The 12,586-nt window shown below is 43.0% G+C and overlaps 1 protein-coding gene across 2 annotated transcripts in view; it reads left to right on the top strand.

Moving 5' to 3' along the window:
• The window catches only part of ATP10B (ATPase phospholipid transporting 10B (putative)), a 304,465-nt gene that overhangs the window by 201,558 nt on the left and 90,321 nt on the right, over positions 1-12,586 (top strand). Inside the window, exon 1 of one of the 2 annotated variants that reach the window (XM_077137581.1) lies at positions 1,542-2,172. The exons of the other annotated variant lie outside the window; for it this stretch is intronic. Within the exon in view, the coding sequence (XP_076993696.1) occupies positions 1,787-2,172 (386 nt within the window). The 5' untranslated portion in view covers positions 1,542-1,786. Of the gene's footprint in view, positions 1-1,541; positions 2,173-12,586 lie in introns of those variants that run through there. 2 annotated transcript variants of the gene reach the window in all.

The following is a 12,586-nucleotide window of genomic DNA, read 5'->3' as shown; positions in this document are numbered from 1 at the left end:
ATTTCTGAATTTGGTCTGGGTTACAGTTCCACAATTTTAGGTTTTTCTTTCTAGCTGTTCCAAGAGACTAAAAGAAATATCAATATAATGATTTAGTAGACATACCCATTTGTTAAATCCTATCTCCTCTGTTATACTCCTCCTTTTCCCCTGATCCTTCTCCCAAATTTTAGGGACGTTTGGGCTCTACCCATTGTAACTTTTTCATGAGGGAAAGCATTGTCAATAATATGGGATGGGGGATGGAACTAGCTGGTGTTCTGGAGAGACTGGTCCCACTGGGTTTCAGGACTTATCTGGCCTAGGAACCCATTTGGAGGTTGTAGGTTTCTGGAAAGTGATCTTCGTATGTGAGACTTTTGTAGAATCTCTGATAGAGTCCTAAGTGTTCTTTAGGTTAACAGTAATGCTTTTTGGTTGGGGGTTGGCAAACCATGGTAATTAGCAATATCTAGCTGAAGCTTGCATAACAGTAGCCTCCAGAATAGCCCCTCAGCTATATTTGAACTCTCTTAGCCACTGGTACCTTATTTTGTTACATTTCTTTTCCCCCTTTTGGTCAGGAAGGCATAGTTGATCCCACAGTGCCAGAGCCAGGCTTATCCCTGGCAGTCATCTCCCCCATTACCAGGAAGACTCCCCCTGGATGTCATGTCCTGGCAGGCTCTGCAGCTGGTCCCTTGCTGTCTCAATTTCCTATGTAAATAATTCCCAGAGGTTGCAGCCTGGTACTGTGCTGCACCACGGAGCCTGCTTCTTTCCCTAAACTTGGGCTTGCTAGTAGCCTCAGGAATTCCCCAGTATTGACCACAATTTGTCAGCTTCTTCCTTCCGCTCTTCCCTGGATGTTGCACCTTGATCCTCTAGATTGCAGAGTTTCAAAATAGTTGATTCAGACAGTTCGTATGAGTTCAATAGGTATTTTGGTAGAGGGGCTTATTTCTTGGAACTTTTCCTCTACTATCCTCCCACCTAATTTGGTGAATCTTAACTGGGGCAATTTTGCACCACACGGGGCATTTGGAAATTTCAGGAGACATTTTTACTTGTTATATGGGAGAAAGAGTGTTACTAGTATCTGGTGAGTAGAGGCCAGAAATGCTGCTAAGCATTTTTCAATGCACAGGCCTTTCCAAATGAAGCATTATCCAGCCCAAAATGTCAATAGTGCTGAAGTTGAGAAACCTTGATGTAATTTGTGCAAACACTCATATTATTAAACACAAGCATGTCCTATATAAAGGCTAGGGTTGAAGGCTTAGGAATTAGAAACCTAGAATTGACCTGATCACCTCAGGAGACTAAGTTCAAGCTCTTTGGAGGGTGTCAGGCAATATCTCCCAAATAGGAATGTGTTTGCCATTTTTAAAGCACCCTATGTTCTTAGCTGAAAACCCTTGCTACTAGAACTTAATCAGGTAGGTTTTAGGACCCAGTGTTAGCTCACCTGTTCTTGGCTGCCAGGGGGTGGAAAAGGAAGATACCTCTGGGTATGACGTCTACATTCCAACAGGTGGAGTTTTCAGACAAGTGGAAGGAAGTGGTCTGGCAGGGAACACACCTGTTCTCTGCAAGCTCTTTCCTTGTCATATAATGTTTGTACACTTTCATTTTTAATTTTCTTTTTGAAAGAAGAGAAAGAAATTTTCAGCAGAAAAGGCAATTGAAAGATGTCAAAGACATGACTCTCTGGCAGCTGAACAAAGGAATTGATCAAGGAGAAAACTTTTTTACCAAGAAGTTAAGTGCCATGCTATGAGAATTAAAGAGAGAGAATTGAGCAGACATGAGGAAAGAAGGGAGGAAAAGGCAAAAAAGGAAAGAAGACAAGAAACGAGTGGTGGTCTCCAACCTGCCCTTTGAAGAATGGCCCAGCAAAGAGAACCCCAATAGACATTATTGTGGGAATCAAATTAAGACCAGCAAGTATACCATGCTGTCCTTTATACCCAAGAACCTTTTTGAACAGCTACACCGGTTTGCCAATCTCTATTTTGTGGGCATTGTGGTTCTGAATTTTGTTCCCGTGGTCAACGCTTTCCAGCCTGAGGTGAGCATGATTCCAGTTTGTATCATCCTGGCTATCACTGCCATCAAGGACGCATGTGAAGACCTCCGGAGATACAAAGCTGATAAAGTGATCAATAGCCAACAGTGCCTCCTCTATAGCAGGTAAAGCAAACACAAAAAACAAACCTCCGGGTTTTCTGGTGATCCAGCTCTTATCTTTCTATGGCTGCTACCACTGCTGCTATATTTTATGGAAGGGATGCAGTGGAGAAGTATCATTATTTTATCTCAGTGAAGCTATTCAATTCCCCACAGTGAGAATTGCAGTCTAAAATCCAGAAAAAAAAAAATTTTTTTTTGAGAGAATTGAGTCAATCATTTTAAATTAAGAGGTCTTTATGTTACATGGTATTTTCTTTATTTCGAATGTGTTTAACCTTTAAGAATGTTATATAAATGCTCATCCCTTCTTAGCACACTGTGACCATGAGCACATTCAAAAGTGGGGTCCCTCAAAGGGAAGAGGCACCACTGTTTTTCGAAAGTGGTAGATCATTGTGTAAAAGAACCAGCACTGGTGACGCACGGCTTGGGCTGAATCCTGTCTAACCCGTATTAACTACTCACCCTTATTTTGTCGTTGGTAAATTTAGAACACTTCCAGGGGTGGTCATGAGGGTTGCCTGAGTTAATGCATGGAAAGTGCTTAGCACTATGCCTGATCTATAATAAATGTTCAATAAGTGCAAGCTGCTACTAATTTGTTTTCACAAAGTAAAACTCATAGCAGCTTCCTCACTGAGCCTGTCCTCAGGCTTCATCTCAGATGCTGTTCCAATCAAAGCAAAGCCTGCATACTACCCATCTTTCCGCGTTAGCCACATTAGTCAGTCATTTCATACACATCATTGTTGTTGTTGTTCTTTTTTTTCATTTTTTGTTTACCAAGTTTCCATTGAGCAAATGACCATATAGGTTCTTAGGGGAAGGACATGCTCTTATTCAGTGAATGAAGAAGACAGAGTTAGAATGTGTCTTAACTTATGACAGTTCTCATGGCCACAAAAGAAGCCTAAGGCTGACTTTTGGCTCTCAGAAGAGTCTCTTTAGTGACAGAGTATTTTCTGGGCTAGCACTTAGCAGCCTGAGCTCATTGAGTCACTAGCAGCTGAGAGCTTGACTTCTTACACATGGGAAATGTTCCTCTCTCTTAACGAACACTGTGGCTTGTCATATTCCCTCTGACTTTATCAACCCAAGTTCTGCAGAAATCTCATGGTTGTGCTGTCATTATTAAAGTGTAAGGGGCTTTCTTTGAGGTGTGCACACCAGTCTTTTAAGGACTGCTTTATTCTGAAAAGTGGGTCTTTTCCATAGGAGCTGGCTGACTAGAGGGTTTATGAGTGAAATTCCACTTGGAAAGTTGTAGCCAGAGGAAGCCTCCAAGGACACTGTCTAATGCAAAGGCTTGTCTGCCTGCAGAGAAACACAATTGAGACCTGGAGAAGATATTTAGTTACTCTTCCCCTTTGGGTAAGGAAATTATAGAGGAAGAAACAACTTCTGGTTGTGATGGTGAAGTGGCTGTTTTTAAGAAGTTATCGATTTTCTTTTGGCACCAATGCACTGCATCACTTTTTGTTTTCTACCTTTTTTCCTTGGATATTTTCTGTTTTCATTTTCATTGAAGGGAGATGCAAGGCTGATTTGTTGGGAAGAAATACACGTGGGCCTATTCTTCCTGCTTTGCCAGAAATCCTAAGCCTAAAGCAACCCAGAAAAAAAGAGCCTGTCCCTAGGAATAATTTCAGGGTTGATCAGACCGTGGATTTGTCTGTGCTGAGTGCTGGTTTCATCCCTTCTGGGCTGCTCTTGTTCTGTTCTCAAAACAGCTTCCAGGGAACAGCTAAAAATCATGGTGATAATGAGCCTAGAAAAAAGAGACATTTGTCCAAAGGTCTCCTGGAAGAAAAGGATGTCCACGTTTTCATGGTGTTTTTTTCCAAACTGTGTTCAGTAGAATAATAGTGACAAAGAGATGCTCTTTTAAAAAAGATGTTCATATGCAATAAATGTATATGGGCTCTCCTGACCTGTGGCACATGAAAATCTAAGAGAAGATGCACAAAGAAACCTGTTCATCCTTGATTAACTCCTAGTGTTGCTCCAAACTTACTGGACTTAGGAAATATTTTTGTAATATCTATTAACATCTCAGCTTGGGAAATATTACTTTTTCTACAGTGGCAATATAGGTGATTGAAGGAAATGGACTAGATGCAAAAAAGTAAAGCAGTATTAGTAGTGTACTAAGAAGTGACAGCTGACACTTGGCATCAGTGCTGGGTGCAATAAGGACTGGTGGGGACTGTGACAAACTGGGACCCCATGGCTTAATCCCAGGGGGCAGAACTAGTTGCTACCATGGGGAAATAATAGACCTGGTATTGTCAGATTATCTGAGTTTCACTAGGACAACTAGAAATTAGTATTTCTTTGTTTTTCACATAGAAATAAACCTGACTTTAAGTGTTGGCAAATGATGTAATTTTTTTCAAATACTTTAGACCTGTTTTATTTAACCTAAAGATCTTACCTTGCCTGTGAATCTCAGATTTGCAATCTTTACAAATCCTTTGTAGCATCCTAGGAATGTGAAGTATCTGCAAAAAAATAATTAAGTTCTTCTTTGTGGGTCCTCAATGAAATACTTCCTTTGGTCAGCAAGGGAATATGACCTTGAGAAAAGAATATAGGCCTGGGAGTCAAGACGTCTGCACTGTAGGCCCAGATCTGCTACTATTAATAGCTTGAAGAAGTTATTCAAATCTCTTGGTCACAGTTTCCACTTTTGTAACACCTGGGAAGTTGAACTGGATCTTGTCCTATGATATGCACCATGAAAGAATGGAACCTACACCCAGATAAATTTGAGAAATAGTACATACTAAATGCTTTTCATGAGTCTATCAATGCACATTAAAATCATAAAGGTTTTGGATGATCCTCAGTACGTAGCCTATTTAATTTTAACTCAGCTGTGTCAGTTGGGATGTTCTCTGCTATAAGTAGCAGAAACCTCAACTCAAACAGATATAAGTAACAAAAGGATTTTGTTGGTTCAAGTAACTCTAAGTGTCTTCAGGTGGGCAGGGTATCAGGCATAGTTCAATCAGTCACCACAGTCCTCTTCATTCTGTCCTCTTCTGTGTCAATTTAATCCTCAGGCAGACACTCCTCATGGCAACAAAATGGCTACAGCAGCTCCAGACCTCATATCTCCATATCATAGCCCCCAAAGGGAGAGAGAAAGGAGATTCTAGAAGTCCTCTTAGAAGGGAACCTCCCTCACATTTCAGTAGCTCCAAGTAGGGCACATGTCTTTCCCTGATCAATTTCCCATGGATGGAATTAGAATTATGTTAATCAGGTTATATCTGAGCCCCACCTACAGAACCCAACATGAAGTCAGCTTCTATAAAGTAGATGGGCTTTCCAGGGAAAGTATAAAACCCAAGTGAAAAATGAAATAGTTTTCAAGAGAAAGGGAAAGGGGTGTTGGAGAGGTCACTTCCACATCCTCAACACTTTTGCTTTATAATTTTTTTGAACCTAGACTCTTTGTAAATTGCTTTCTTATTAGTTGCAGGAGCATCCACAGTTTGGGACATCCTGTGCTATATAGCAGAAGAACCTAAATTTCTTCCAACTCTGCAATGAATTGATTCTGTGAAAGACCCCAGAATGGGAAGCTAGGAAATACTAGATACATGTTAATTATTATCTTAACTTATGGATGCCGAACAGCATTTTCTCTTACCACCTATGAATGATATATGATCAGACACCAGGCAAATAATACAAGAATTGAGAGGATTTTTTTTCTGAGCAACAACATAAAAGCATATATCTCAAGCACTGGCTTTATCCATTTTGTCTCACACTCACACATTTGTGAAACTGATATCCTTTTTTTTCTTTTCATCTTTATACAATTGAATTGCAGGGCCCTTAGAATTTTGCTCACAGCCTAATCCCATGTATCAACCAGCCTAGACTTGTTTATGGCGTGGGAGTATGTCTTTTTCGCAAACAGCAGAAGCCTTGTTAACAGAATCACAATCCTGTTAGAGCATTTTCTTTTAATATAACAACTGTGCTTGTGGTCTAAAGGTGACCCATTAATCAGATTCATGGAATGACTTTGAGGAGAGATTAGCTGCAGAATTATATTATTTTAGTTTCTCCTGGGGCTCAGTTTAATGAATCTAGAAACCATACCCAGCAAGAGATATGTATTTTTCCATCCATCTTGGTAAATTTTATTTGTATTCAGAAAAGACACAGGAAAGGAGGAGGGTGAACCAAGGGAATCCAGACTGGTTTTTTGTCCCCATATTGTAATGAAGCAAAAGCCTTTCAGTGTCTCAATAGGGAGTCTCATTTTTTCATCTTTATAGCAAATATTACTCCAAGACCTAGAGTGTGTGTCTGTGTGTATGTGTGTGTGTGCTGCCATGGCAGGCCCTGTGAGCCCAGAGGTCACTAGGAACTTGTAAGCAGATACAATGTCCCATGCCCTTTGGTAGCACATATACAAAGGGATGCATCATGCAGAGAATGTAGAGGCTCACAAGGCTGAGGGAAGCTTTACTGGGAGCCAACTTTTCAGGGCACCAGGAAGGAGAAGCAGCATGTAACCAGGCAGAGGGAGCACATCTCAGCTCACAGCCCATTCACGTGCCCTCTATGGGCGTGTGTGGCTTATGCTGGTATCAGAAAGACCAGGGCTGAGAAAGTTTGAAAGAACAACCCAGATTAGACTTTTTCTTAAACATGACTTTTTAAAAACCCTGGAGGTTCTCCCCTCTGTGATCCAGAAAAGTAATTCTGGCTGCTACAGGAGAATGCCAGTCTTGACAAAGTTCTGATCTCCTAGAATGGTAAATTCTGCTGGAGAAGGAGGAAGCCTGGTCTGCAACCTGATTTTGTTTGCATCTTCCTTGCCTTTCATGCCTGGTGCCCCCACTGAAGGGCCTAGTGTATTAGTTTCCCGGGGCTGCTATAACAAATTTCCACAAACAAGGTAGCTTAAAACAATAGAAATTTCTTCTCTCACAGTTCCAGAGACCAGTCGTGCTGGCAGGATCAGATTCTCTTGGAAGCTCTAAGGGAGAACTTCCTGGCTTCTGGTAGCTGCCGGCTGCCCTTGGTGTTCCTTGACTTGTAGTGACATAACCCCAGTCTCTGCCCCCATCTCCACGTGGCCTTCCCCTCTGCATTTATGTCTCATGTCGCCGCCTGCCTTTCTCTTATAAGGCCATTCGTCATTGGATTTCGAGTCCCCCCTAAATCCAGGATGATCTCATCTTGAGATCCTTAATTACATCTGTAAAGATCCTTTTTCCAAATAACACCACATTCATGAGTTACAGGGGTTAGGACTTGAACATATCTTTCTTTTTTGGGGGGTGGGGAGAGGCACTATTCAACCCACTCCACCTGGAAATGTAGAAACAGTGTCCTGCTCTCAGTTCTCTCACTAATTAACCGCATGCCCTAAATGAAGCCACAGTCAGGACCCCATTCATCTCATTTTTAAATAGTGATCATAATCTCTATGGTATATTTTATAAAAAGATGTGCAGGTGGTATTCCAGAAGATTTTTAAATAATGGAGCTATAGAAATAAACATTACAAAAATGCAGTGCCAAAGGAGTATGCGTAAAGCAGTCTTGACTGTGATATTTGAATACTGGGCTCTGGCTGGATGCTTGGCATCAAAGCCCTTGCCAGCACGCGTGGGATGGTCTCAGAGCTGCCACTTACTAAATGTATGGCTGTCCGTAGTTATTTGATCACTTCCATTTCAATATCTGTATAATGATACTAGCACCAGTCTCTTAGGAACATGTAAATTGAAAGAGATAATCTCTGTAAGCTGCTTAGCTCAGTGTCTCAACTATAAGTAACATTAAGTAAGACTATTAAGTTCCAATTACCTCAACTCCAAAATTTCCAACCTTCAGCCAACTGAACTAATGCCTGACCAATCCTGAATCTTCATCTTTCCTGCTAGTTTCCCCTCACATACAAGGGGTGAATTGCTCATTTCATTGAAAAATGTCAAGGACATTGAATGGACCACATTTTATTGAGATGCGGGGCTACAGTGTCTGAAAAGCAGAAACAGCTGTCTCTCTGCCTCTCTTTCTCTGTCTTTCTCTCTCTCTCATTTTCTCTTCTATTCTATGTGGCTGAATTTTTAACTCTGAATATGAGAAGCTTCTGTGGGGTCTCTTCCTCCCCCTCCCTTCCCAAAGCAGACCAGAGCGCACCCATACTAAAATTGGCATTCTGAGGAGGGAGGTAGCTAGTCACATCTAGCCTAGAGCCTAAGTCACTTACTCCAACAGAGTTTCTCACATAGAATATCACACTTGTGCAATTATTATTTAAATGGCTATATGGTTCCCAATCTACTCTCATTTCCCTTGAATGCTGCCCTCTGGGAAACCCACAGGGAGATGAGGAGATTGACAGGGCAGATTTAGGTGCTGCCAGCACTGTCTCAGCATCAAAATACTGTCAAAGTCCATCTTTACTCCCAAACTCCATGCTGGTGTTGTTTCAGGTATTAAATGAGATACTACACATAGAAAACCTAGCATAATCCCTGGCGTTCAGTAAGCCATCAGAAAATGTTAGCTGGAATATTGCTAGGGGGAGTTCTATAACTCTGGTAGTCAGCATCCCCATGAGCTTGGCCCAAGGAAAATAAGGAAGAAAAACACGGGGCTGGAGTTGGGAACTACCTAAGACAAAATCTTTAACCATAGAACTTGCCTCCAAGCTCTAACATAGCAAAAGTCGGCCTGGGGGAAGAATCTGAGAAAAGCAGAGAACAGAGAAACAAATCCAGCCTCATTTGAAGCATGACTAGGAAATGTGCCCCTGGCTGGAGTTCACAGACCAACAGACCATTCAGTGCAGCCTCCAGGTCTTTGCTCTGCCTTTGGCAAGAGCAAAGCAGGCTCCTCTTTGAAGCGGAAATTTTGCAGGTACCCATGCATTCTGCCTCACCCTGTGCTCACAGAAGGCCAGAAACCAGTTGAGCCCATTCCACTTGTCATTTCAGAATAGAATGCATTTGATCCTCCCCAAAATTCAATGGATGGAAGAGTCATAAACAAGAATTCAGGTACCCCTGAAGCTCTGCACTCATGTTAACAGGCATGATTTGTATTTCAGTGGGTGAGGATTTATTGCCTCTGTTTTGCTATTAAGAGACTCACAATTTCAAAAGATGAGGCTCCTCTCCACAACCCAGCCTCTGATGTGCTTATGTCACTAATTTGGGAGACTTCCCCTGCCTTTGTACTTCACTCCCAGACAGAACCAAGAGGCCACACTGGGCTGTAAAGCTCCAGCTTCTGCAACTTACATGTCCTGGTTTGTTGCACACACCTCACACACACACTTTATCTAAAGGGCAGATGTCCTGGGTTTCCTGTGTGAATTTGCGCCATTTAGTTAACCTTTCTGGGCTTCAGCTTCCTCATCTATGTGATAAAGAAAATATTAACAATCATGAACATTATTTCATTGTTTTGCAGCTAAGTATCAATGCAGCTAAAGTGCTAGGCTCAAAACTGGTGCTCAATAAATATTATGAATAATATAGTGTCACCACTAGAAGTCATCACTGAAGAATCCATAACAAAAAGTTAGGTCAGATGTTAAAATGGTGAGAGGTTGGGAAAAGCTTCCCTTCTGCTACCTTGTGTTCAAAATCAGTCCATAAGGAATAAATCAATAGATATTCACTGAACGCTCCCCATGTGCTGGTCATGCCATACCAGACCCTATATAGGTACAGAAATATAAGACCCAGGTTGATTCCAGCTCAGGACAAGCTTGTGATACAGTTGAAAATAAAAAATACATGAAACGATTAGGAAATGGGACCATAATAGGCTAAGAAATGTGGCAACAAGAGGGGCAGCCTTGACACTCAGCCTTGACACCAGGACTCGAAAGTGGAAGGTAGCATTTGGACTTGGTCACACCAAAGGCATTTCGGTAACATCCCATGCCTTCGAATACCCGCGCGTTGGGTCTCCTTGTCGGGCTGCACCTATGGCTGCCCTGACTCTTGAAGCACACTGTTTCCATAACCACTGCTATGTAGTGCCATTCTGGGTTCAGTGCTGCTTTCCCTGTGTAGCAGCCACACAACCAGACTGGGACTTCAGTGTCCTCTCCACTTCCTGAAGGGTTTTATACCCAAATGTCCCAGCTCACTAGCTTCTCCATGCTCATAAGGTCACATTTATCAAATGCCCCAGTGACAGCGGCCTGAGCCTGCATCCCATACGCAGTGGAGTTTCGTATCACACTGCTGATTTGAGACTTCCTTCTCCCCTTCTAATCCTCAAGGCCCCCAGGGTAGACCTGTGCAGCCTCAGGGATGGTGAACACTCTGCGTGTTCCCCAATATTTCCAGCCAAGTCAGGAGTCCTGGTCTCCCCTCAGCTCTTCCCTTTCTGCTGCTTCCCTGAGTGCTCCAAGTCTAAAGCTCCCTCATTTGTGTCTCTAGCAGACAGGAGAATCCAGGGAGCAAAAAATAGCAAGACATGGCAAGTGTAGTTACACTCTCTGCCCTTTGCCCCCAGTTGGGGCACTCCTTCTGCTTCTGTTCTATTTCCTGGAGCCAGGTAGGCACTGATTTCACACTATCCTTTCTCTTTTAAATTCCTTTTTGCTCTCACCAGGCTTGAAACCCCATAAGGCATTCATATCACCTCATGAAAATAAACCACCAGGACAGTGTGGTCTACTGACTCTACGAGCAGAGCTACTGTTTGGCCCAAGCTAGTAAGAACCATAATGAGCAGAACCGCAGTGTATGCCATTTACTATGAGTTTACTAAGCATTTTGCATATATTATTTCATCTAGCTCTCACTACAGCGTGTAGGATAGGTTTTATTCGTCCTCTTTAGCACAGGAAAAAAACAAGAGTCAGAGAGTTTAATTCGCAGGTTCAAGGCCACACTATATGTGAGAGGTAGTCCCAGATTTCGAATCTGGCTCCCCTGACTCCAAAGCCCCACTCTATGATACAGCCTCTACCTCCGTGGGTGGCTGCCCAAATTGTTGAGTATTCCACAGATTCCTGAACCAGCTCTGTGGCCCGTGGTTCTCCTCTTGCAGCCATGGAAAGAGCAGAGGAGATTCCAGCCTGAGCTTTGTCACTGTGCACCACAGCCAGCTCACTCCCCTTCTCCAAGCTTCTGTTTTCTCACCTGAGAAGTTAGGGTTGGAGATCCCTCACATCTTCTCCAGGCTAGATTTTAGGGGTGCCCATTTTGAGGAGTTTTCCCCAGCAGCCAGCCTCTGCAGCCCTCTGTCAGTCTGCTGAGCCTGGGTCCCTCTTTTCTGGACTCAGGGAAAAGGTCTGGATTTTTAGAATTTCTCGTGTTGACAGGGTAGTGTGTGTCTGGGCTCAAGCCATGAAAAGTAATCGTGGGCGTAAAATGGATGTCCCAATAGCACAGACAAGAATACGGAGGGACCTGCAGAGTTGGTGGTTAGCCCTCACTAGAAGCAATAAGGCACCATTGTGATTGTGTCATCATCATCAATCATAAAAGAAGCTGTATTTACTTACCACTTACTAAGTACAAAGTCTTGAACTCCATCCCTAACATGTGTCCTATTGCTAATCCTTTCAACACCACCTGCCCCACCCCACCCAAAACAAGGCAAAATACTACCTTCAACAGGGAGAGGAAGAAACAGAGGCTCTGAGAGGTAACTTGCCCAAGGTGTCGCAGGTAGTGAGTAGGGAAGCTGGGATTCACACTCACTCTTATCTTCTCCACGGAGCTCATTCTCCGTGGCATTTCCTTTCACCTTGGGGTAGCGATATCAAGCACTCTGAACCAGGCATTCAAGTTTCCAAAACGACAGCCCAGGCTTCCCTAAATTCAATCTCCTATTTTTAATACCAAGTCCTCCCAAACGACTAATCCCCTGACAAATCTTCCCCACTCCAGTTCCCTGAGTAGAGTCATACACCCTTTTTATAAAACCCAGATACTTGTGAAGTGGAGCCGTAAGCACCCTCTCCTCCATCTCCCCCTTTCACCTGCTCTCCTGCAGCATCCAGTTGGTTACAAACCTCTCTTGCTGTTTATTTACCTCTTAATAAGCTCTATATCCTCTCAGAAAGCCATTTAGCATTGCACCACTTAATTTCTCCTCAAGGCAAAATCTTCCAGATGGAGTCTTAGTCCCAAGCCATGTTGATTTGTCTTATTTTTAAACAGCAGTGAGCATCTCATGAAACTAAAATAGCAGTCAGTTCCCAGGCGTGGACTCACTGGGCAGGGGGACATTTAAGAGTGTGTGGATGCATCTACCTGGGGCAGCTGTTCCAAAAGGGCTGGATTAATGTGGGAACAGCTTCCACAGGTGGTTCCCAGCCAGATGCTGGCTGAGTCTGGGCATCACTCAATGCCAGAGCATGCAGCCACTTTTCCACTTCAACTGGAGTCCCACCCCACCCAGG

This window comes from Tamandua tetradactyla, chromosome 20 (genome assembly GCF_023851605.1).
Source record: "Tamandua tetradactyla isolate mTamTet1 chromosome 20, mTamTet1.pri, whole genome shotgun sequence".
Classification (NCBI taxonomy): Eukaryota; Metazoa; Chordata; class Mammalia; order Pilosa; family Myrmecophagidae; genus Tamandua; species Tamandua tetradactyla.
This window is presented reverse-complemented; position numbering and strand designations above follow the sequence as displayed.